Source organism: Colletotrichum navitas (genome assembly GCF_030913465.1).
Source record: "Colletotrichum navitas strain CBS 125086 chromosome Unknown LY79scaffold_27, whole genome shotgun sequence".
In the NCBI taxonomy this organism is placed as follows: Eukaryota; Fungi; Ascomycota; class Sordariomycetes; order Glomerellales; family Glomerellaceae; genus Colletotrichum; species Colletotrichum navitas.
Window position 1 is genome coordinate 237,124 of NW_026850573.1, and position 18,985 is coordinate 256,108.

General features: G+C 57.9%; 8 protein-coding genes across 8 annotated transcripts; 5 read left to right on the forward strand and 3 right to left on the reverse strand.

The window, feature by feature from the left end:
- Positions 1-50: 50 nt before the first annotated feature.
- LY79DRAFT_189568 (major facilitator superfamily transporter) lies at positions 51-2,342 on the reverse strand. Its single transcript, XM_060551379.1, has 4 exons — positions 1,779-2,342; positions 1,349-1,707; positions 579-1,273; positions 51-411 (listed from the first exon to the last, which is right to left on the reverse strand). Exons 1-4 carry the CDS (start codon positions 2,176-2,178, stop codon positions 153-155), a joined length of 1,713 nt encoding a protein of 570 aa, XP_060414488.1. The 5' UTR covers positions 2,179-2,342; the 3' UTR covers positions 51-152.
- A 1,481-nt stretch (positions 2,343-3,823) lies between these two features.
- Positions 3,824-5,237, forward strand: LY79DRAFT_514731 (glutamate-5-semialdehyde dehydrogenase; the record flags this gene model as incomplete). The annotated part of the gene is made up of 2 exons (XM_060554651.1): positions 3,824-4,124; positions 4,189-5,237. The coding sequence occupies 2 exons, from the start codon at positions 3,824-3,826 to the stop codon at positions 5,235-5,237; spliced, it is 1,350 nt and encodes a 449-aa protein (XP_060414489.1).
- A 1,328-nt stretch (positions 5,238-6,565) lies between these two features.
- On the forward strand, positions 6,566-8,166 carry LY79DRAFT_590019 (tryptophan RNA-binding attenuator protein-like domain-containing protein; the record flags this gene model as incomplete). Its single annotated transcript, XM_060561092.1, has 5 exons — positions 6,566-6,587; positions 6,649-6,663; positions 6,723-7,831; positions 7,887-8,060; positions 8,119-8,166. 5 exons carry the CDS (start codon positions 6,566-6,568, stop codon positions 8,164-8,166), a joined length of 1,368 nt encoding a protein of 455 aa, XP_060414490.1.
- A 580-nt stretch (positions 8,167-8,746) lies between these two features.
- On the forward strand, positions 8,747-9,447 carry LY79DRAFT_552995 (uncharacterized protein). The gene is made up of 2 exons (XM_060557743.1): positions 8,747-9,214; positions 9,273-9,447. Exons 1-2 carry the CDS (start codon positions 8,751-8,753, stop codon positions 9,337-9,339), a joined length of 531 nt encoding a protein of 176 aa, XP_060414491.1. The 5' UTR covers positions 8,747-8,750; the 3' UTR covers positions 9,340-9,447.
- Positions 9,448-10,054: 607 nt separating this feature from the next.
- LY79DRAFT_686094 (uncharacterized protein) lies at positions 10,055-11,322 on the forward strand (the record flags this gene model as incomplete). Its single annotated transcript, XM_060564649.1, has 1 exon — positions 10,055-11,322. One exon carries the CDS (start codon positions 10,055-10,057, stop codon positions 11,036-11,038), a length of 984 nt encoding a protein of 327 aa, XP_060414492.1. The 3' UTR covers positions 11,039-11,322.
- Positions 11,323-11,823: 501 nt separating this feature from the next.
- Positions 11,824-12,951, reverse strand: LY79DRAFT_514938 (amidohydrolase; the record flags this gene model as incomplete). The annotated part of the gene is made up of 2 exons (XM_060554671.1): positions 11,824-12,221; positions 12,309-12,951. 2 exons carry the CDS (start codon positions 12,949-12,951, stop codon positions 11,824-11,826), a joined length of 1,041 nt encoding a protein of 346 aa, XP_060414493.1.
- A 1,175-nt stretch (positions 12,952-14,126) lies between these two features.
- Positions 14,127-15,044, reverse strand: LY79DRAFT_669498 (uncharacterized protein; the record flags this gene model as incomplete). The annotated part of the gene is made up of 1 exon (XM_060563651.1): positions 14,127-15,044. The coding sequence occupies one exon, from the start codon at positions 15,042-15,044 to the stop codon at positions 14,127-14,129; it is 918 nt and encodes a 305-aa protein (XP_060414494.1).
- A 2,852-nt stretch (positions 15,045-17,896) lies between these two features.
- LY79DRAFT_189924 (HD domain-containing protein) lies at positions 17,897-18,896 on the forward strand. The gene is made up of 2 exons (XM_060551380.1): positions 17,897-18,046; positions 18,103-18,896. The coding sequence occupies exon 2, from the start codon at positions 18,166-18,168 to the stop codon at positions 18,796-18,798; it is 633 nt and encodes a 210-aa protein (XP_060414495.1). The 5' UTR covers positions 17,897-18,046; positions 18,103-18,165; the 3' UTR covers positions 18,799-18,896.
- Positions 18,897-18,985: the final 89 nt, after the last annotated feature.

An 18,985-nucleotide genomic window follows, 5' to 3' on the forward strand; every position in this document is an offset into this window, starting at 1 on the left:
GTGTGTGTGTGTGTGTGTGTGTCACATAGCGAGTCTCATGCAGATAACGTATTCAAGCAAGTCTATCAACCCAACCAGTCTATCATCGCCCCGTACGCTGCTCCACCATGTGACTGTACATCGCGGGCGCGCTAAGGGACGCAAGTCATGCCTTAGTTTTGCATTGCCTTATCCATGCTTTTCCTCCACCTGGGCGCGAACCTCCTCAATGTCCAGACGCAGATGTAGCCCGACACCCACGTGAAGATGCCCAGGATTGTGAACAGCCAGCCGTTCCCGATGGCGCTGATTAGGGGTTGCGCAGCGACCGCGCCGACGCAGCTGAAGATGTTCCTGACAAAATTGTTGACCGCGACGCCGCCCGAGCTGCGTTTGGGCATGAACTCCGTTAGCATGGTGGTGGCGGCGCCACTACGGGAGAAGCGATGTTAGCCGAGATCGGACGGACGATAAGGAGCAGAGCCGACGGAAGTGTGTGTGTGTGTGTGTGTGTGGACCAGCAAATAACTCCCGAAAAGAAAAGGGGAAAAAAAGGAAGAAAAGAAAACCCCCTCTCCGGAGGGGGACGGAAAACTTACAAGACGAGCATGGAGCTGGCTCCAAAAGTGAAGAGACCGATACACGGCACGAACCAGAAGAGACCCTTCTCTACCACCCAGCCGTAGTAGATCAGGGACGCAGGGTACACCGTCGCAGCGATCCAGATGTTCTCGCGCATCCTGTCCTCCGGGAGCAGGATCAGCTTGCCGTCGGCGTCGTAGCGGCCGGCCTTCCTAGCCTCCCTCGCCATAATGACGTCGAGCCAGCGGCCGCCGAGCAGCGAGGCCATGAAGTAGCCCAGGCCGGCGGGGAAGTAGAAGAGGCCGATGATGAGCTCCCCGAAGCCGTACGGGGCCGCCGAGAGCGTGGCCTGGACCGAGATGTTGACGAAGAAGAGGGCGCCGAAGGTGATGGCGGCGAAGAAGACGGTGATGGCGACGGGCGGGAAGCGAAGGTAGAGCAGCACCGAGAGCGGGTCGAGGAAGGACTTCTTCAGGAACGCCGCCGCCTTTTTCGAGCGCACCTTGACCGACTCGGTCGTCCTCGTACGGGAGAGGGTGACCTTGCCGCCCTCGGAGGCGGCGCGGGCGGGGGGCGCAGGCGGCTTGGGCCGCGCCAGGGTCTCGGGGAGGCAGAAGAGGATCATGACGAGGACCAGGCCGCCGTAGATGGACAGCGCCCACATTGTCGACCGCCACCCGAAACGCTGTGACAGTGCTCCGCCGATGATGGGCTATATGAGTGAGAGAGAGAGGGTCAGCGGCCCGGCAGGCGCGTCGCTCAGCGGGGATGACGCGGGCGGACTTACAGCCAGGAGGGGCCCGGTCAGCGGGCCGAGATAAAAGATGCTCATGGCGCGGCCTCTTTCGCGCGGCTCCCAGATGTCCGCGATGGTACCGGCCCCGACGGCCTGGACGCTGGCGCTCGCGCCCCCGCTGAAGAGGCGCATCACGATAAGCATGCTGATGTTCACACTTACGGCACTGAGGATGGAGAAGACGACAAAGAGAGTGAAGGACAACAGGTAGATGGTCCGGCGGCCCAAGGTCTCTGAGAAGGACGACCACCACAGTGGGAAGATGGCCATCGCCAGCATGTAGAAGGCCACAGACAAGTTGGTGATGGTAGGCGAGACGCCAAACTCTTTGGCCATCTCCGGCAGGGCGGCTTGCACATGTTAATGATGATTCAAAACGAGGCCCTGGAGGGGGGGGGGGGGGGCGTCTTGCGCAGCTTACGATAGAAGATGGATGAGCCCATGGGGGAGACGGCGGCGGCAAGAGCGACGATGAGTGTGATTGTCCATTTTGTCTTGGCGTGATACGATACAGGGTTGTCCACTTCCGGGATGGCGGCGAGCTGGGCGAAGAGGCCGCGCCTCTTGGACCTGGGGACGACGGAGAGGGCGCGGGAGCGGGTGGATGAGGCGCGGGACCGTGGCCTCACCGGGACGTCGCCGGCTGCCGGGTCCCCGCCGTCCGGCTCGACACGGGACCTGCCCCCATCCCGGCCGACCTCGATGATCTCGTCCTCGTCATCGTCGCTGCCGCTCGATTGACTCGGCTCGTCGCCGCGGCTGGGAGCGTCGTCTGGCGGAAAAGCGTCCTTTTCCGGGTCGCGTGGTGTGGTGGCGGTCATGGTCGAACGCCGAATCGGTGCCGAAGCGGGCTCACCAGTGAGCTCCCCGCGCGTCCAATGCCCAAGATATAGAACGGTCGAAGCCGATGCCAAGCGGGAACAGACACGGGTAAACAGAAAGGCAGCGGGAACTTGTAGACTCACGAGAAAGAAAAGGCAGTCAAGAAGTAATATCTTGAGAATGGGAGAGGAGCGCGAGCACGAATGACGACAGGAAGTGCCGGGGCGTAGCCGTTTTTTATTCGGGCGCTGTCCGGCTCTCCCAACCCCACACACCTGCCTCCCAGGGTTTGGTCATGATGCTACTAGCCTCCTCATGGGCAGTCATTCAAGTGCTCCTGGGTCGGGTACCCTTCCGCAGTGGGGTGGATCGAGACCGCGCTCGGCTCTGGACAGCCGATGTTTCGAGCGCGAAGAGATGCCTCGGCCGTTCGACAGACAGGGCAGGTGGAGCAGCATGACGAGCATCTGGTGTAAGCAGGCGGTCCATGAGAAGAATACCGGTAGAGGGTAGCGCGTCAACAAAACGACGAGGCCGGGAGAGCAGAGTGGTGAATGAAGCACTTGCTTTCGGAACCAGATTGGTAAACGCGTAAAGGGCGGAAGATCGGCACTGGCCGTTAGACTTGCCATCATCGTCTACGTAGCACCGCATAGGAGCCCGAGGTCCGGTTCCCGTCCTATACCCGCTGCGTAAAACGAGGCGCGCAATCGGCAATAGGGGACACAACTCCTTTCGGCTCGGTTCTTATCGGAGGTTCGCTCCTTATCTGGCGAAACGAACAGTTCCTACTGACTGACAAAGCAGTCCATCCCGCCCTGGCGCGTGGCGGTCGCGGAGTGCATACATGCATACATGCATACATATGTCGTCGCTATGGCCTGCATGCTTGGCGGGGTTCGTGACGGAGGGTGGCATCTCTAAAAGTAGAAACGTTTGACACACGCAGGTGAGGTGAAGAAAGGGGTGTCGGATGAGCCTCACACGGGGCACCAGGTTGCTGAGACGGGGCGATGGGAGGTAAATACTCGACGGATATGCTGTCGCCGCAATATTCAAGGTAAGAAAGGTTGCTTCAAAGATGGAAGAAAAGATGGAAGAAAAGATGGATGGTAGCAATGCCAGTGATACCTTCCGGAAGGGGGGGCAGGGCAGCAAGACTTTCAGCGGACCCGCCAGGCGATTGAGATCCCTGTTAGTGACTTGGAGAACATGGCCAGCAAGCTGCTCTAGACAGGTGAAAGGTAGCCGTGTCGAATATATGATTGCAGTTTACGGGAGCGATGTAGTCGGATGAGGCCATGGCAATGGCCGTTCTATCTCTCCTGTGAGTTTAAACAAGGTTGTTCGGCTAACAGTCTGTCATTGGGGTTGATGAATTGGCTTTGGCTATGGTGGTGCCCTCTCCCTGTCCCGCCCCCCTCTCCCTGTTCCGTCCCCCCCCCTCCGAATGCGGGGCTCCAAATTTTCATAGCGAACATGCTGCCCCCCGCCATGTGGCACGAGCCCTCACCGGCCAACAAGACCGACTTACCGCAGCTGCGAGATTCCTTAGTTGACTCGTACGGATTGTCCGACCTTGGCTTGTAAGTGCAATAAGAAGTAACGTTCCGCTGGTGCACCCAGCCAATCCCGTCTGCAACCATGTCCCTTACCAACGCCTCGCCCGCCGACGCCGCAAAGGGTGCGAAGTCGGCCTCCCACACCCTCGCGACCCTCTCTGCCGAAGCCCGCAACGACGCTCTCACGGCCATCCACGCCGCCCTCGCCGACGCCCGAGATGACATCCTGGCCGCCAACGCACGAGACTTGGAGCTCGCACGCAAGGCCGCCGCCGATGGCCAGTTGAGCCAGAGCCTGGTGTCCCGCCTGGATCTGGGCAAGAAGGGCAAGTTTGAGGATATGCTCAAGGGCATCTTGGATGTGCGGGGACTCGAGGACCCCGGTATGTGTGCTCACCAACGGCTCGGCTCCCCCCCCCTTCACTTCCTTCTCTGACTCGAACCTAGTCGGCAAGGTCACGCTGAGGACCAAGCTGGATGACGGTCTCATCCTGGAGAGGGTCACCTGCCCTATCGGCGTACTTCTCATCATCTTCGAGGCCCGCCCTGAGGTCATCGCCAACATCGCATCTCTGGCCATCAAGTCGGGCAATGCCGCCATCCTCAAGGGAGGCAAGGAGTCCACCGATTCCTTCATCGCCATCTCCAAGGTCATCTCCGCCGCCCTCGACAAGTCCCAGGTCCCCAACTCGGCCATCCAGCTGGTCACCACCCGCGATGTCATCCCCCAGCTCCTGGCCCTCGACCAGTACATCGACCTCGTCGTCCCCCGCGGCTCCAACGAGCTCGTCCGCTACATCAAGGAGTCTACCAAGATCCCCGTCCTGGGCCACGCCGACGGCCTGTGCTCCATCTACCTCGCCGACTCCGCCGATCCCTCCATGGCGGCGGCCGTCATCGTCGACTCCAAGACGAGTTACCCAGCTGCCTGCAACAGCTTGGAAACCCTGCTCGTCCAGGAGTCGGCCCTCGAGTCCGTCTTTCCCGCGGCCGCCGAGGCCCTGATCGCAAAGGGGGTGACGCTGCACTGCGATGCAAAGTCCAAGGCTACGCTACAGTCCAAGATCTCGGGAGACGCTGCCGTAAAGGTGGTCGACGCCAAGGATGCCGACTTCGACACCGAGTTCCTCTCCCTCGACCTTGCCGTCAAGGTCGTCGCGTCCTTGGACGAGGCCATCGGGCACATCAACCTTCACGGCTCCAAGCACACCGAGGCCATCCTCACCTCCTCGTCCGAAGACGCCGAGAGGTTCATGGCGGCCGTCGACGCCGCCGGCGTGTATTGGAACGCCTCGACGCGTATGGCCGACGGCATGCGTTACGGCTTCGGCACCGAGGTTGGCATCAGCACCAACAAGATTCACTCCCGCGGCCCCGTCGGCCTGGAGGGTCTCATGATTTACAAATACAAGATCAGAGGCCACGGTCAAGTGTCGCTGGCGTACGGCGAGGGTGAGGGGCAGAAGCCTTTCAAGCACGAGAAGTTGCCGTTCTGAGAGATTGGGAGAGAGACACAAAAGGAAAAGAGCATGTTAACTCGGCGTTAGTCAGGCGTTGTGGGTCGGGAAAGGGGGGGAGGGGGAAGAAAGAGAAAAAGAAAAAGCCCCCGAATAAATAAAGAATCACACCCAAGAGGGGCCATTTCAGTTGTCGATCTGAGTTCCGTTCATCCTTTTCTGGCGGCGGTCGTTGCCGGGGCCGGCCCCACATCAGTCGGGAACCTGCCGGTTCAGTACGGCCCTAACCGCCGAGAAGCCGGGCTCTTGCCGTCTTACCCGAATGTCTGCCATAAGCCAAAAAGCTTGGGTTATGTAGTATTTCCGGACATGGGTTCTACTTTTCACTGCGGCAATGCTTTGGTAAAGCCTTGGCGAAGCCTCCGACTCCCGGGAGGCATCCCTTCCTGCCCCTTGGCTTCCTGAATGCCACGCGAACAGGCTAGCCTTAACATGCTACTTTCACGAGGCGCCCTCGAGATAGCCATTGAGGCAATTTCCATTCGGAAATCAACATACCATGAAACTTGGTGAACAAGTTGTAGAACAAGGAGTGAATAAGAGGGAAGAAGCCGGGCCAATGACGGCGCGACTTGCTGTTGGTCGACTCTAAGCGCCGCCCCTCTTCGTCTGGCGCCCAAAAAAGTTAGAGACTCTCTCCGGCCCTCTAGGCGGTCGCCAGCGATTGGACGACAGTGCAGACCATCCCAACCAAGGAGCTCGAATTGGAACCTCGACCTCTGGGAGAAAGGTCCCCAATGATTACTACAGTACTTGCCCTACCGCACTACCTATCGAATGCAGGCTAACGGGAAGTTGGGGGGCGATGCGGCCACATTTCGTGGCCAGTCACCCCCCGGGAGCCGTGGAAGGCAGGGGTCCTGGCGGAGCTGTCTTGCACGGCGCGTGAAGCTCCCTCTTTAATGGACCTGAACCCCAAGGGCGCCCATTGTCTTTGCGCAACGCAAGCCTCTCTCTCCCTCCTCCTTCCTTTGAAATCCCCCGATACCTGTTCGGAAGCTTCGACCGTTCGAATTCGCTTGGTAGGCGGCATTTCTCTCGTGGAACCCAAGCCTTACTGTGTGCGCTCTGTGTCATCTAGCGTGGCTGCGATCACTGTAAGTGCGGGGCAGCGATGCGACAACTCATTGCCACCGGCCCTGGTAGGCGACTGACTGGACTGACTTGAAGGCAGATAGAGATCCTCTCGCTGTTTCCCTCCGCGACTCCGCCCTGCGTCGTCCCTGACCGAGTCTGATTGTTCAACGTTGGAAATACTCAACATCTCGACGACGTCAGCAGCCTAGCAGTGGCTTTCTCTTGTGGCCATGTCTGCCCAGTACTATCCCCGTGAGTCGCTCATCTGCCCCGCCAAACGGACAAGAGTAGCTTGCGCTGACACATTTCACAGCTCCCCCCTCGGGAGGTACGTCTTCTTGAGCGAATGAAGCCGTCGATTGTCCCCTTGGCTGACCGATCCTCAAGGTCAACCCCAGCAGAACTATCCGCCGCCGCCGCAATCGCCGCCCGCTCACCAGACCCAGTTCTCCTACCCTTCTCCTCCCTCACAACCTCGACACGGCCATAGTGGAAGCTATCCTCTGCCACCTCAGCCCTCCCCGGCGCAGTCGCAGAACTATCCGCCTCCTCCTCAAGCCTCGCAGGCGCAGAGCTACCCTCCCCCCCCCCAGCCGAGCACGCCTCAGAACTACCCACCACCCCCCCAGCCCTCGGCCGGACAGCACGCAAACTATCATCCCCCTCAACAGGCATCTCCAAGCCAGGTGAGGACATACGCGCCGCCTCCCCAAGCTACGACGTCGCCTGCGCCATCTCAGCAATATCCCCCGCCCCCGGGTCTTCCCCAAGGACAGCCTCAACAGCAGCAGTACCAGCCGCCTCCTCAACAGTCACCGCAGCCATCCCCGCAGCACCAGCAACACCAACAGACGCAGCTTCCCTTTCGACAGTCAGAACCCCCTGATTTGCAACCCCAGTTCTCTCCTCCGCCCGAGGCTTCCAGTCTGCCGGAGAAACAGTATGTCGAGGAAACGCCGGTCGACACGAGCAACCCGTCCAATCTCGTTGGCGGCGCGCCTCCCACGACGCACTTCATAGGAGCCACGGCAACCGTCGACGACGTCGGCACCTTCAATGGTGGGAGCTACCGAATCAGCCATCGGGACACCAACACTATCCTCACAATCCAGCTGGCCATGGGCTGCCCCTTGACCGCGAAGCCGGGTGTCATGGTGGCCATGTCACACTCGGTGACGCTCAGGGGTCAAATCAAGTTCAGCATGAAGAAGCTTGTGGCCGGTGCCGAGATGGCCAGCTCAACCTTTGTCGGGCCCGGTGAACTTCTTCTGGCCCCGCCTATGCTCGGCGACGTTACCAGTCTGCGTCTTACGGGCAAGGAGACATGGTCCGTCGGACACGATGCGTACCTGGCTTCCACCCAGGGCGTCATCAAGGACTATAAGCGCCAAGGTCTCAGCAAGGCGATTTTCAGTGGAGAGGGTTTGTTTGTGTACAAGATCAGCGGTACCGGCTTGCTCTGGCTGACCAGTTTTGGCGCCATCATCCGGAAAGACGTAAGTGAACTCGGGTGGTCCTGACGACACACCGACAGTGCTGACCCTAATCTAGCTCATGGACGGTGAGAAGTACATCGTTGATAACGGCCACTTGGTAGCTTGGAACGTCAAGTATATCATGGAGCGAGTCGCTTCTGGAGGTATCATCTCTGGCATATCATCAGGCGAGGGCCTGGTCTGCAAGTTCACGGGCCCTGGAACCGTATTCATGCAGACGAGGAACGCGGTAAGTTTTCTTCGCGGGTTTTACCCCTGGCTGGCCATGCTGATGTATTGCGTTACAGAAACACTTTAGTGCCTATCTTAGTGGGCAGACGAACCAGTCCGTTTAAACTCCCGCTGGAACGCTTGCTTGCATGTTGGCAAATCTGCCAGTTCTTGTTTGCGTTACATTTTATGGAGCGACCTTGGCAAGCGGATAAATTCCAGATGAAGATGTTGATGTAATTCAGTACCCTTGGACAAGTAGCGTGCCGAAAAATAATATCCTCTCCTGTTTCCCCCATACCTCTACTATGCCTTTGCTGTGTGGTCAGAGACCGTCGGCGTTCTTCTGGTAACAGGCTTTGAGGAAACAAGTTCCAAAGGTGAATGCGGTTTTGTATCTTCGAACGCTGTTTCCATCGGCTGGGAAGAAGAGGCCAGTTTATGCTTTACCTTTTTTTGGGCAGGAAGGACCTATCCGCCCGGATGGATATTATGCCAAAGACGACTTACCTTCCGTATTTTTCTACACATCGCTGAACATGTTGCCCGGTTGGTTAGAAGACACTCACGCACAATCGCGCCGTGCTCGTTCAACCTCCCTCCATCATCCACACCTGTCAGCATCACCCACCGTACCACCTCAACCTCCACCCCGCCCCCTTTTTTTTGGACACACCTTCGCAGACTTACAGGCTTTGGCCTAGAGCGCATGCTTTTATACCAGCGAGAAGGTTCAATCAAGTCACGAGTACGCAAGTTTACTTCCATCTGTGAGCAGTCGTTGCCACCCCCCTCGCCTCTCAGCTTCATCTCCTGCACCATCCGTCCGTCGATCAACTTTGGGCGTATTGGCCGACCAGATAACCCAAGGCGCATTTGCTGCCGTTCAAGCTCTACTGCTCATTGTTGCTCTTGTCGGCGGTTTTCTGATTGGCAACCACAACCCAATACTCGATTCAAATTCACTCGCCCAACACCTCAACTTTTACATATTTCCACTACCACGTCGATCTTTGACGGCGTACGGCGATTAGTCTCTCCTGCGTCTCATATGGTACCACACATTGGTTACCTCGCGAAATCACTCATTTACCAGCTTTCGAGTTTGCACGGCTTGATTTGTTGCCTCTCCGACTGGCTGGCAGGGTCATTACCTAGCCATTGCAGGGTTTGGTGAGGCTCCTTATTTCTCCAGGCAGTCAAGAGACGATGGGTGCTAATTGAAACAAAGTAAACATGGAAAAGCCCACTACAGCACTGAAAGCCGCCAATTGGCGGAGATCGCAAGTTTCTCATGACCAACATACCCACCAGGTCAAGATATCCAGAAAGCGAAATTCGTCAACCTCCACCGCCGACTTCGATATAGCCAATCCAGCTACCCACTGGCGAAGGCCTGTTGCCAGTATCGACCCTTTACAAAATGCTACCGACCCAGTTTTTGGGGAGAACAAGCGTGCTCTGGAGAAGACTGACGGCAAGTCTGTGGCTACAGCCAGATGTGTCGTGGTCGGTGCCGCTCCAGTTCTGAGCGATGGGACAGACAAGTCCTCTTAGAAGCAGGATCGCACATCCTTCGTTTTGGACGTTCTATTCCACGAATGCCAGGACCCCAAATGCAAAGAGCACAATAACCTATTCAACACTGCCGAAATTCGCAGCATTAGAAATGCAAATCGCTTCAGATCTCAGATACCTGATGACGGAGTCGCCGAGTTCGACAAACACTTGAAGAGGACCAGAGTCACACCTCGTAAGTCCTCCATGGTGGATCTCCAGATGCCTTGCAAGTATGAAAAGGAGGGGATATTCGGCGGCGACATTCGTCTCGATAAACCACGAGCACAATCAAAGCAGAGCACAACTGCAGTCATACACGACCCAGCGGTAACCAGCATAGCTGGCCGGAATCCCAAGCCGTCAAGCGAAGGCTCTACTCATAGCCAGGCTGATCGATATCAAGAGATTCTAAGAAAGCTTCGCCCCTCCTCTCATGGTTTACATTCGTCGCACATGGCAAGAAAGCCCAACGAAAATCGACCAAGGAAAGATTCCGGTGATTCTGGTGTTTCTGGCGATTCTGGCGACTCTGGTGTCGATGTCAGAAGCTCGGTAAAGACTCAAACTCTTAACCCCATGGCAAAGGAGTTCTCATTTATTGTCCCCAAGCAAGATCCCATCAAGGTGGAAAGCCCCGAAGAAACGTCTATCAGCATTCCCCTCTCAATGCTCAAGAAGATATTGGGCAGTAGTAGCCCTTCCAATATCATTGATGCTCCCCCGCAGAGTCTGGACGAAATCATTGCCAACACAATCCAACGATTTGGTATTCCCGAAGCGCGACCGCAATACATGTCGCCACCGGATCCCTTTTCGACTCTCGTGATGAGTCCGACTTTGCAGTCGCCCTTTCTTCAGCATACTACTCCACCACCCATAAGTCCCACTTTCGGACTCCATAACAACTCAACGACGTCTCCGTTTGGCATGTTCTCACAGATACCGGGTGCGCCATTGAATCAGTCTGCTGCAGGCTTCGTCCCGTTTGTTCCTCCGAGTACGGCCGGTATTCCTTCCCGGCTACCACCATTTGGTTCGCAGCCTAACCTGCCAGCTCCCGTTCAACCTCCATCTGGATACGTCCCCCAGATGAAAAGTTGTTTCATGCCAGCTCCCGACTATGGTCGACAGATGGCTAACGGTCCATCGATGCCCGGTTCTGGATTTATTCCGCACCCTAACTCTTACTTTCCCCCACAGCAACCGTCGATGCCAAATCAGGGCAACTTCTTCAATTCAAACACAGCTCCTTCATCTGTGCCCTGCATAGCCCCAAGACCCGCTCGTAAACCGCGAGTACCTGACGCGTTTGCTCAGCAAAATTACGAGGCTTACATCGAATGGCGCAAGGCGAACGAACCGGGATATGCTCACGAATGCAAGGACCGGCAAATCAGAAGGGCAAAACGGCTCAAGGGCGCCGACTCGCGCCCCTAAAGCAACGGCACAGCCGCTCACAGTTCTTGATAATGAGAGACACGAAAAAAAATGCATTGATTAGGTTTGGGATGAACCATTTCAGCAAACAAAGTCTGGATCCTCGAGATTCACGACTAGCCGCATTTATAAGCTGACAATACTTTGTATTGATTATCGGAAATTGGCCAGAGTGTATGAGAGGATGTTTGAAGTAGGCACGATTATCTGTCATGGCATGATGCATCATGGGGACTGGATTCAATAGCTATGGCGGGTTGAGCGATGATGGGACAGTTGGAGCAGTCAGGCTCGTAGCCCCTGAGCCGACTCGAGTCGCTTATACATGTTTAGATTAGCAGACGGTCCATTACTCTCTCCAATCTTAGGCAGGAGAAACAAGCATACAATAACGGGTTTCCGTCAAAGCGTTGTTCTTGGTTTCGGCACTCGAACGTGTTAGGTGGCATTGATACGAGAAACCACCGCCATCTGGAACCTCTCCTCGATGAGCTCCCTATACCAAGGGAAGAAGCAACGGACCAACCTGCAGTAGATTTGCAGTAGAGAGACGCGTGCGGTAAAAATCATGTTCTTTTGGTATCTTATCTGTGTGTGTGTGTGTGCAGCTACTCTTTCGTTGCCAAAGCCGTTCCAGCGCCGGCCTCAAATCGTCAAGGCCGTAGCAAAAGTTTCTGTAAAAACATGGGAGACCAGCGATGCTTCATCTGGGAAGCCAGCTCCTCCCCCCCCGCCCTCAGACTCATGCTGTATCATCATATAGACAGAATCAGGATGGACGCGACTCAAGCGTCCTCGATGCCGTACGCCTTGAGCGCGGTCCCGCCAAACAGGGCGGCCTGGTCCTCAGGCTCGAGGGTGGCCATGTAGCACGTGCGCTCGACCAGGAGCTTCCACTTGCGCCAGGCCTCGTCGACGCCGACGGTGCAGACGGGCCAGTCGCTGCCGAACATTGTGCGGCGGGTGCCAAAGGTGGCGAGGACGACGCCGAGCCAGGGGAAGATGGCCTCGAAGATGGCGTTGGGGTCCTGGCTCTTGAGGGAATCGGGCATCTCGGAGAAGCCGCCCGAGAGCTTGATGTAGGTGTTGGAGCACTTTGAGAGCGCGTAGATGGCGGTGCGCCAGTGGACGAAGGAGGGGTCGGTGGTGTTGATGATGCCGAGGTCGGGTTTGCACAGGTGGTCTGGATCGCGGTTCGTCAGCAGGGTGTTTGTTTGCATATAGGGACGAAGAAAGGACAAGAAAAGAAGGGGGGGGGGGGTTGACTGACTGATGACAAATGTGACCTTTTCCTCCTCGGGGACACCCTCGTGAGCACGAGAGATGATTTCCAACGCATCATCGAGCTGCTTGTTGCCGCGGCGGTGCTGGTCGACGCCCAGGTCGAAGACGAAACCGCGCTTGCCCAGGAGCTTCAGGCTGGCGATGAAGTCGTCCGTCAGGCCGGTGCCGTGGGGCTTGCTCTGCAGCAGGTACCGGAAACCCCTGATCTTGGGCCAGACGGCCTCGCCGGCGACCTCCTTGACGCGGTCGAGGTACCTCTCCATGGCGGCGGCGCCCGAGGGCAGCGGGGCCCAGGGGACGATGCCGAGGCACAGGCTGGCCTGGTCGGGCGTGTGGCCCTCGCCGTCGCGGGGTTTGCCCTCGGCGATCCGGCGCAGCCAGGCGACCTCCATGAGGGGGAACTCCCACCCCGAGCCGTCGCGGGCGCCCGCCTCGAGGTCGTGCTTGCGGTCCGTCTCGAGGAAGATGAAGCCCTTGAGGTTGGCCGGCGAGCCGGTGGCGGCGACGTAGTCGGAGACGGAGCGTTGCGTCACGAGGGGATCACCCGGGGTCGCCCAGGCGAGCGTCTCCAGCTCCGCCCCCGGGTAGAGGTGTATGTGGGAGTCGACAATGGGGTAGTCGGCGGCCATGGTGGGCTTTGTGGAGTCGGGGTAAGTCTTCTGGCGGGCGGGACGCCTGAGTGAGAGGGGCAAAAGGGATCTTGGGAATGTATTGTCCTTGTCCTGTCTTGTCCCGGGTAGCTCAATTGACGGTTTCTCGATGAGGAGTTTCGAAAAGAGAAAAGAAGGTAAAGAGAGGTCCTGATTGTGGGCTAGGTAGCCTGGGCAGTAGATGTTTGAGCCAAGCTGGAGGGGGGGTATGGAAATGGCAAGGAGAGAGCGGTGGTGAAGTCCCCGCACTTACTCTCAATACCGGGGGGTTACAGCAGTGACCCCCCCGCCCCTGGTTACTCCAGTTCCAGTTGGGCGAACGGCAGTGTCCCCCCCCCCCCCCCCCACTAGACCCTACTTTTGACGCCGTTGGCCCCACCCTCTTCGGGGGTCTCTCCACCGAACATTGGCACGCTCTTTACTGGTACGGAAAGGAATCCGGTATTCACGGGGCGGTGGAGACTCGCACCTGCGCCGACCGGACGACATCCGTGCCATTCGGCACAGTGCGCCGAGTCACTCGGGCTTCTGGCATTATAGCGCACCTGTTACAAGTTTCGATTTACAAATGTACAAATACACACAACTTGTCACGGTGGTACAGTTTTGGTTTGTCTTCATTAATGGATAGATTCAATAGGCATCTACCAGTTCCGCCTGTGGCGGTTGCTTGACTGTCTACATGAGGCGGCTTGCCCGGACCTTCCAAAGCCCAGCCCAGATCCGCGAAAACGGTCCATTCCCAGGAGCAGCAGCGGTGGCGGTTACTCCCGCGCGCTCCTGCTCCATCCCCTGGAGTCTCGGTCCCGCATTCTCCCTTCGGCGGAGGGATGCGAGGATGCTCCGTTGTCAGTGTGGAGACGTGACAAACGAAAAGGGAGTTCACGCGCGGCCCGGACAGGCGACCGCGGCGCGGGGTCGCAGCATCGACCCACTTGGAGCGAGGGGGCGTGCGTGCCGAGACCAGCTCGGCAGCGGCGCTCTCTCGGTGGATGCAATGATTAGCCGTCGGCGAGCGCGGGCTCGCTGCCGTCTCGAGGACAGGCGGCAGCGGCGCGGCAGCATCGCGCGACGAAATGAATGTACGGCCACGTAGGGCCTTCTTCTTCGTGTGTTTCTCTTGCTGGTCCCTTCCCAGGGCAAGATTGGGCTCTTCATCGGACGACGATGCCGTGGCGGCGGGTGGAGGTGACGTACTCCTCCTCGTCGTCCTCCTCCTCTGAATCGGAGCAGTCGGAGCTGTCGCCGTAGCCGCAGCGGGCGCCGCCACAGTCGATCTTGACGCGGTCGCCCTTGCGGGTGATGCCGTAGCGCTCGCAGGTGCAGGTGCTGACGTCGGAGCCGGGGGTGCTGTAGCCGGACAGGGAAGAGTTTGGGCTGGAGCTGTCGGAGCGGTAGGACAGGCTGGAGCCGGTGGAGGAGACGGGGGAGCTGGAGAAGTCGGTGACAATGTCCTCCTCGTCGAAGCCGGCGGCGCCGAAGCGGGCGGTGAGCTCCTCGATGGTCTCGTCGTCGCAGTAGTCGCTGTTGAGGATGTGCTGGGTAGCGTGGGGCGACATGGGCTTGGGGGCCTTGATCTGGGAGACGGAGAGGGGGCGACCCTTGGGGATGTCGCGGGACGAGGAGCGGTGGCGGCTGCGGCTGGACTTGCCGTCCTTGTCCTTGGAGGAGTGGCGGGAGCTGCGGGACGAGGAGTGGGAGGACGACTTGGAGGATGACTTGGAGCTGCTGCTGCTGCTGGACTTGGAGCTTGACTTGCTGGAGGACTTTCCGCTGGAGGGGACGTCGAGGATGTTCAGCTCACGGCCGGTGGTGGGTTCTACGGTGGAGGCAACGCTGGGGTTGTGAGCGACGTGGTAGCCGTCGATGATGTAGTAGTACCAGTAGCGCTGGCCGGCGGTCAGGGTGGAGCCGCTGAACTTGAAGGTGCCCTTCCACGAGCCGGACTTGGACGAAGTCTTGTCCTTGGAGAGGGGGAGCTGGCCGACGTAGTTGTCCCAGGAGCCGAGCAAGTGGACGGTCTTGACACCGGAGGAGACACGGAGGGAGAAGGAGAGTTGTGTGGACGACATTATTGCGGATGTTGGACAAGGGGTGCTGCGATTAGGTGATGATTGGCGAACAATGTGCGTGGCGAGCAAGAAATTCCAGATTTCCGTTGATCGGGGGATAAGCTGACCGGCAACTTTTGGTGATGGTTGTTTGCAAAAAGACGAATTTGGGTATTAGTTTGGAGTGCGAATTAAGATAGAGACCGGCTCTATGGAAACAAGAAAGAACAAACGGGGGAGGGAGGAAAAACGGAAAACTGGAATTAGTTGGTTGTAAGCTTGCTGAAGAAGAGAAAGAGGAAAAACAGACGAAAAGGGAAGATGGGAGGCTCCCATTATATGGTTTGAGCGGCCGTCCTCGGAGGCCAGCACGAGGCCACCGGTTGAGGCCAACACCCTTTCTCTTCCCTCCATTCCCGTCAGGTGGGTTCGTGGGAGGCCAGCCGAGATGCGGTGTTACTCGCGCCACCCATGGCCGGGGCAACGGCAGACTTGTCAGCGCAGTGGGGTTTACAGAAGAGGCGTCACTCGACGGACAGGCCAATGAGAGGACGGCTGGGAACGACGAGGCTTGTGGATGGTCGATGCAAGCATTCGATATCACACTGGTGATGTGCTCCGCGGCGGCGTTGGGAGGATCGGCCGGCCGGGAGGGGTGGGTGGTCCCCTCATCCCAGAGATGGGCACTCTATCAAGCTCCGCGTGTGCTTCTCCGAGATGTGTTTGGCAAATAGGAACGAAAGCGCTTCTCTGTGACTAGGCCGTCACCGTCACCATTGCGCCGTGTCCCCATCTATTCTTCCCTGCTAACAGGTTAGTACGATGCCTTAGTGGTACTACCACATACATAGTAATGGCCGCCGGGATGGGCCAGGTCAGCAAGCTGGGCGGTTAAGCATGGTGAAGGAGAGGGGGATTCCCTGGACTCAGATGCATACACACTGTACTTGGTACGTATTCTAAGCGAAAATAGACCGTTGTGAAAGAAAAGAGTGGGTCGATCGCGGTACGTCTCTCGGTCCGCTGTGCTCTCCTACTGGTCCAGAGCCGACCGGCCTCTGATGGCTCTGAATTGGGCGTCTAAATCCCTGTCGTCGCTGGCCAATAGCCCGCGTCCGTTGCTCTTCTGTGCCCGGTCGCCCATCACCCATCACCAAGTGATGTGCTGCAGGTCGGGCCAATCAATACTTGGATGCTCGATGCAGCTTTGCGGAAGCATCACCAAGCTCATGAGCCTTTCCAGCCCTCCCGATAGCCCCCTCCCCCTCTCGCCGGGATTGGTTCGTCCTTGAGGTTGAGGGATGAGCCGACCAAGACATTGTCCAATTCCTGCACGGTATTCGCCGGCCTGTCCGCATCGCCGAGCAGCGAACTGACAGACTGCATCATGCACTGAGTCAATGTGCATGCGGGCTGCATGTAGATGCGCAAGCATTCAGAGATTGTCCTTTTTTCTCATTGGAGTCTTGTCGGCTGATGGTCTCTGCCAGCCGCTTGACCAGGGAAGAACCGAAGATCGCCCAAGTCGGAGAGGGGATGCAGGCAAACATGATGCCAGAAGCCATGTTCCTGGTTCCCTGAGTAACAATGCAGACGGTCCTGCTTACTCCGGTTCGTCAGTTTCTTCCAGTACCTGCCTCGAAAGCAAACGGAGCAGATGCTCTCAAGGCCTGGCATGCAATATAAGCGGATCGAGACCAGCTTCTGCCGATGGCCCTCCATCTTTGTTGGCTTGGAAGCACGACAAAGTCGAGAAACCACCCCGCAAACTTGGCCTGGAGGAGATCAAACACTACCGAGATCCGGAGCTGGAAGGGAAGGGAGGGGGGGGGGGGGGGGGGACGCAGGAAACGAGGCAGGCAGCGAAGCAGGCCCTTCAGCGTTGCCTGCCCCGCCCCGGCGATGTAGCCTGTCAGTCGACGAGGCCGATCGTGGTTGCAGCCCGCCAAGTACAAACTGCCGTCCTCCGCCCTCGGCCGACATCAGCTCGTCTGCGTGACCTTTGAGCCACCCACACCACACACCTCGGAGGGTAGGATGTGAGGAACGGCACCATCATGACATCCTGCTTCGGCATAGTATCGAGGCGCGTCATCCGGATCCATGCATCTCTAGCTTCGGCGGGTATGTGAGGCCCATCACATACGGACGGAATCATGCCCCGCTGGTGGAAAATGGCAACACCCGTCGTGGAATTCCCCCCATCGCATCTAGGATCTGGGATCTAGGATCTAGTCCGCAGCCGCAATGTTTCTGGGCCGCGAAGGGCGGTTCATCGCTATCGATTTGCCGTCGTATAACGAGGCATTTGGAAAAGACGGCTACCCATGAGCAGGCAGCAGCAGTTCAGGATATCCATCAATGGTGATGCCCAGCGGTGACGCCGATAGATGTCTCACAGACGAAAACTGCGCACATGGAGCGGTCTGACCTCAGCACGGCGAGGGTTATGTCGGCTGACAAGCTGGGCGTTTTTTCGTAGTGCTACATGTGTTGCAGGAACACAGCAGATCGAGCTGGGAAACGTCGTTTCCCGCATCTGCCCCTCCAAGATCCGTGGAAACGTGGTGATGTCGGCAAAGCATCAAACGGATGACGGCAGTACCTGGGGGAGGCCTGGCGGGAGACGTCTGAATCACCCGTGGGCCGTAAGAGGGTAGGGCCAAGCCCATCCGGTTGTGAACTCCACATTTGAGACGAATCACGTGGGAAGTCTCGTGATAGCGCGTTATGGAATCTTTCCGAGCAGACAGTGTATCGTTTCCCGGCTTCGCGGGTAAGTCGCGCGAGCCTCCTCTCCCATCCTGTCAGTCTGAGTCAACGCCTCCAGACATCAGCCCCTCTCTCGTCAAACTGAACCATCAGTTTTTTTTTTTTTTTTTTCCCTTGAGAGTAATCTCAAAAAGCCCTCGTTAACGAGACTGCGTTGAAGTGACCGGATTACCAATCCACGAGCGAGAAGCCTTGCTATCACCGTTGATAAAAAAAAAGTCACGAGGTGCCCATTTTCCTTCTGTTGTCCGGTATTCAAGTTCAATCCTTCTGGGTTCGACGTAAACATCTAATACAAAAAATCTAGCCTCAACCGGGGCGGTTTTTTTTTTTTTTCTTCTTCTTCTTCTTGTTCTTCTTCTTTCTCATAATGGCGGCTACAAACGAGGAAGTCGTCACCAAGGTCACGGAGTACGTCGAGGGCTACATGGCAAAGTACGACGCCTCTCACGACTTCAACCACATCAGGCGCGTTGTCTCGCTCGCCCACCGCATCTACGCGCAGTCCCCCGCCACGCCGGCCCTGGACAAGCACACCATCACCCTCGCCGCCCTGCTCCACGACGTCGGCGACCGCAAGTACCTCCAGCCCGGCGAGGACGCCTCGACGCTCGTCTCCGCCGTCCTCGGGTCCCTCGGCGTCGACCCGCAGCTCGCCGCCCGCGTGCAGGCCATCTGCCTCGGCGTCAGCTACTCCAGCGAGATCAAGGACCCGGCCCGGGTCCGCGCGCTAATCGCCGAGCACCCGGAGCTGGCCGTCGTGCAGGACGCGGACCGTCTGGACGCCATCGGGGCCGTGGGGGTGGGCCGCTGCTTCACCTTTGGCGGCGCAAAGGGCTCGCGGAGCATGGACGACTCTATCGTGCACTTTGAGGAGAAGCTGGTCAAGCTCGAGGGCATGATGAAGACGGCTCCGGGCAGGGAGATGGCGCGGGAGCGAACAAGGAGAATCCGGACGTTCATGAAGTGGTGGGAGGACGAGGCAGGCCCCGTGAATGCATGAGGTCTTGGTCGTGGAAGGGGATGAAGGCGCTGTCATTTCGATTCAACTCGATACCCAGATTCATTTGAACACCGCGGTCCATGTTTCAACTAAGAAATTCAGTTCATTGTAGGATGACTCGAACGAGAAGCTCGACCCTCTCCAGACGCGCCATATGCTTTACACTCGTTATTCCATCCGTCCGGCT

Coding starts and splice junctions, on each gene's coding strand:
- LY79DRAFT_189568 (XM_060551379.1), bottom strand. CDS start 2,178: ATGACCGCCACCACACCACGCGACCCGGAAAAGGACGCTTTTCCGCCA. Junction 1,708..1,778: donor GGGCTCATCCATCTTCTATC/GTAAGCTGCGCA, acceptor AACATGTGCAAG/CCGCCCTGCCGGAGATGGCC. Junction 412..578: donor GCCAGCTCCATGCTCGTCTT/GTAAGTTTTCCG, acceptor CTTCTCCCGTAG/TGGCGCCGCCACCACCATGC.
- LY79DRAFT_552995 (XM_060557743.1), top strand. CDS start 8,751: ATGCTTTTATACCAGCGAGAAGGTTCAATCAAGTCACGAGTACGCAAG. Junction 9,215..9,272: donor CCTAGCCATTGCAGGGTTTG/GTGAGGCTCCTT, acceptor ATTGAAACAAAG/TAAACATGGAAAAGCCCACT.
- LY79DRAFT_189924 (XM_060551380.1), top strand. CDS start 18,166: ATGGCGGCTACAAACGAGGAAGTCGTCACCAAGGTCACGGAGTACGTC.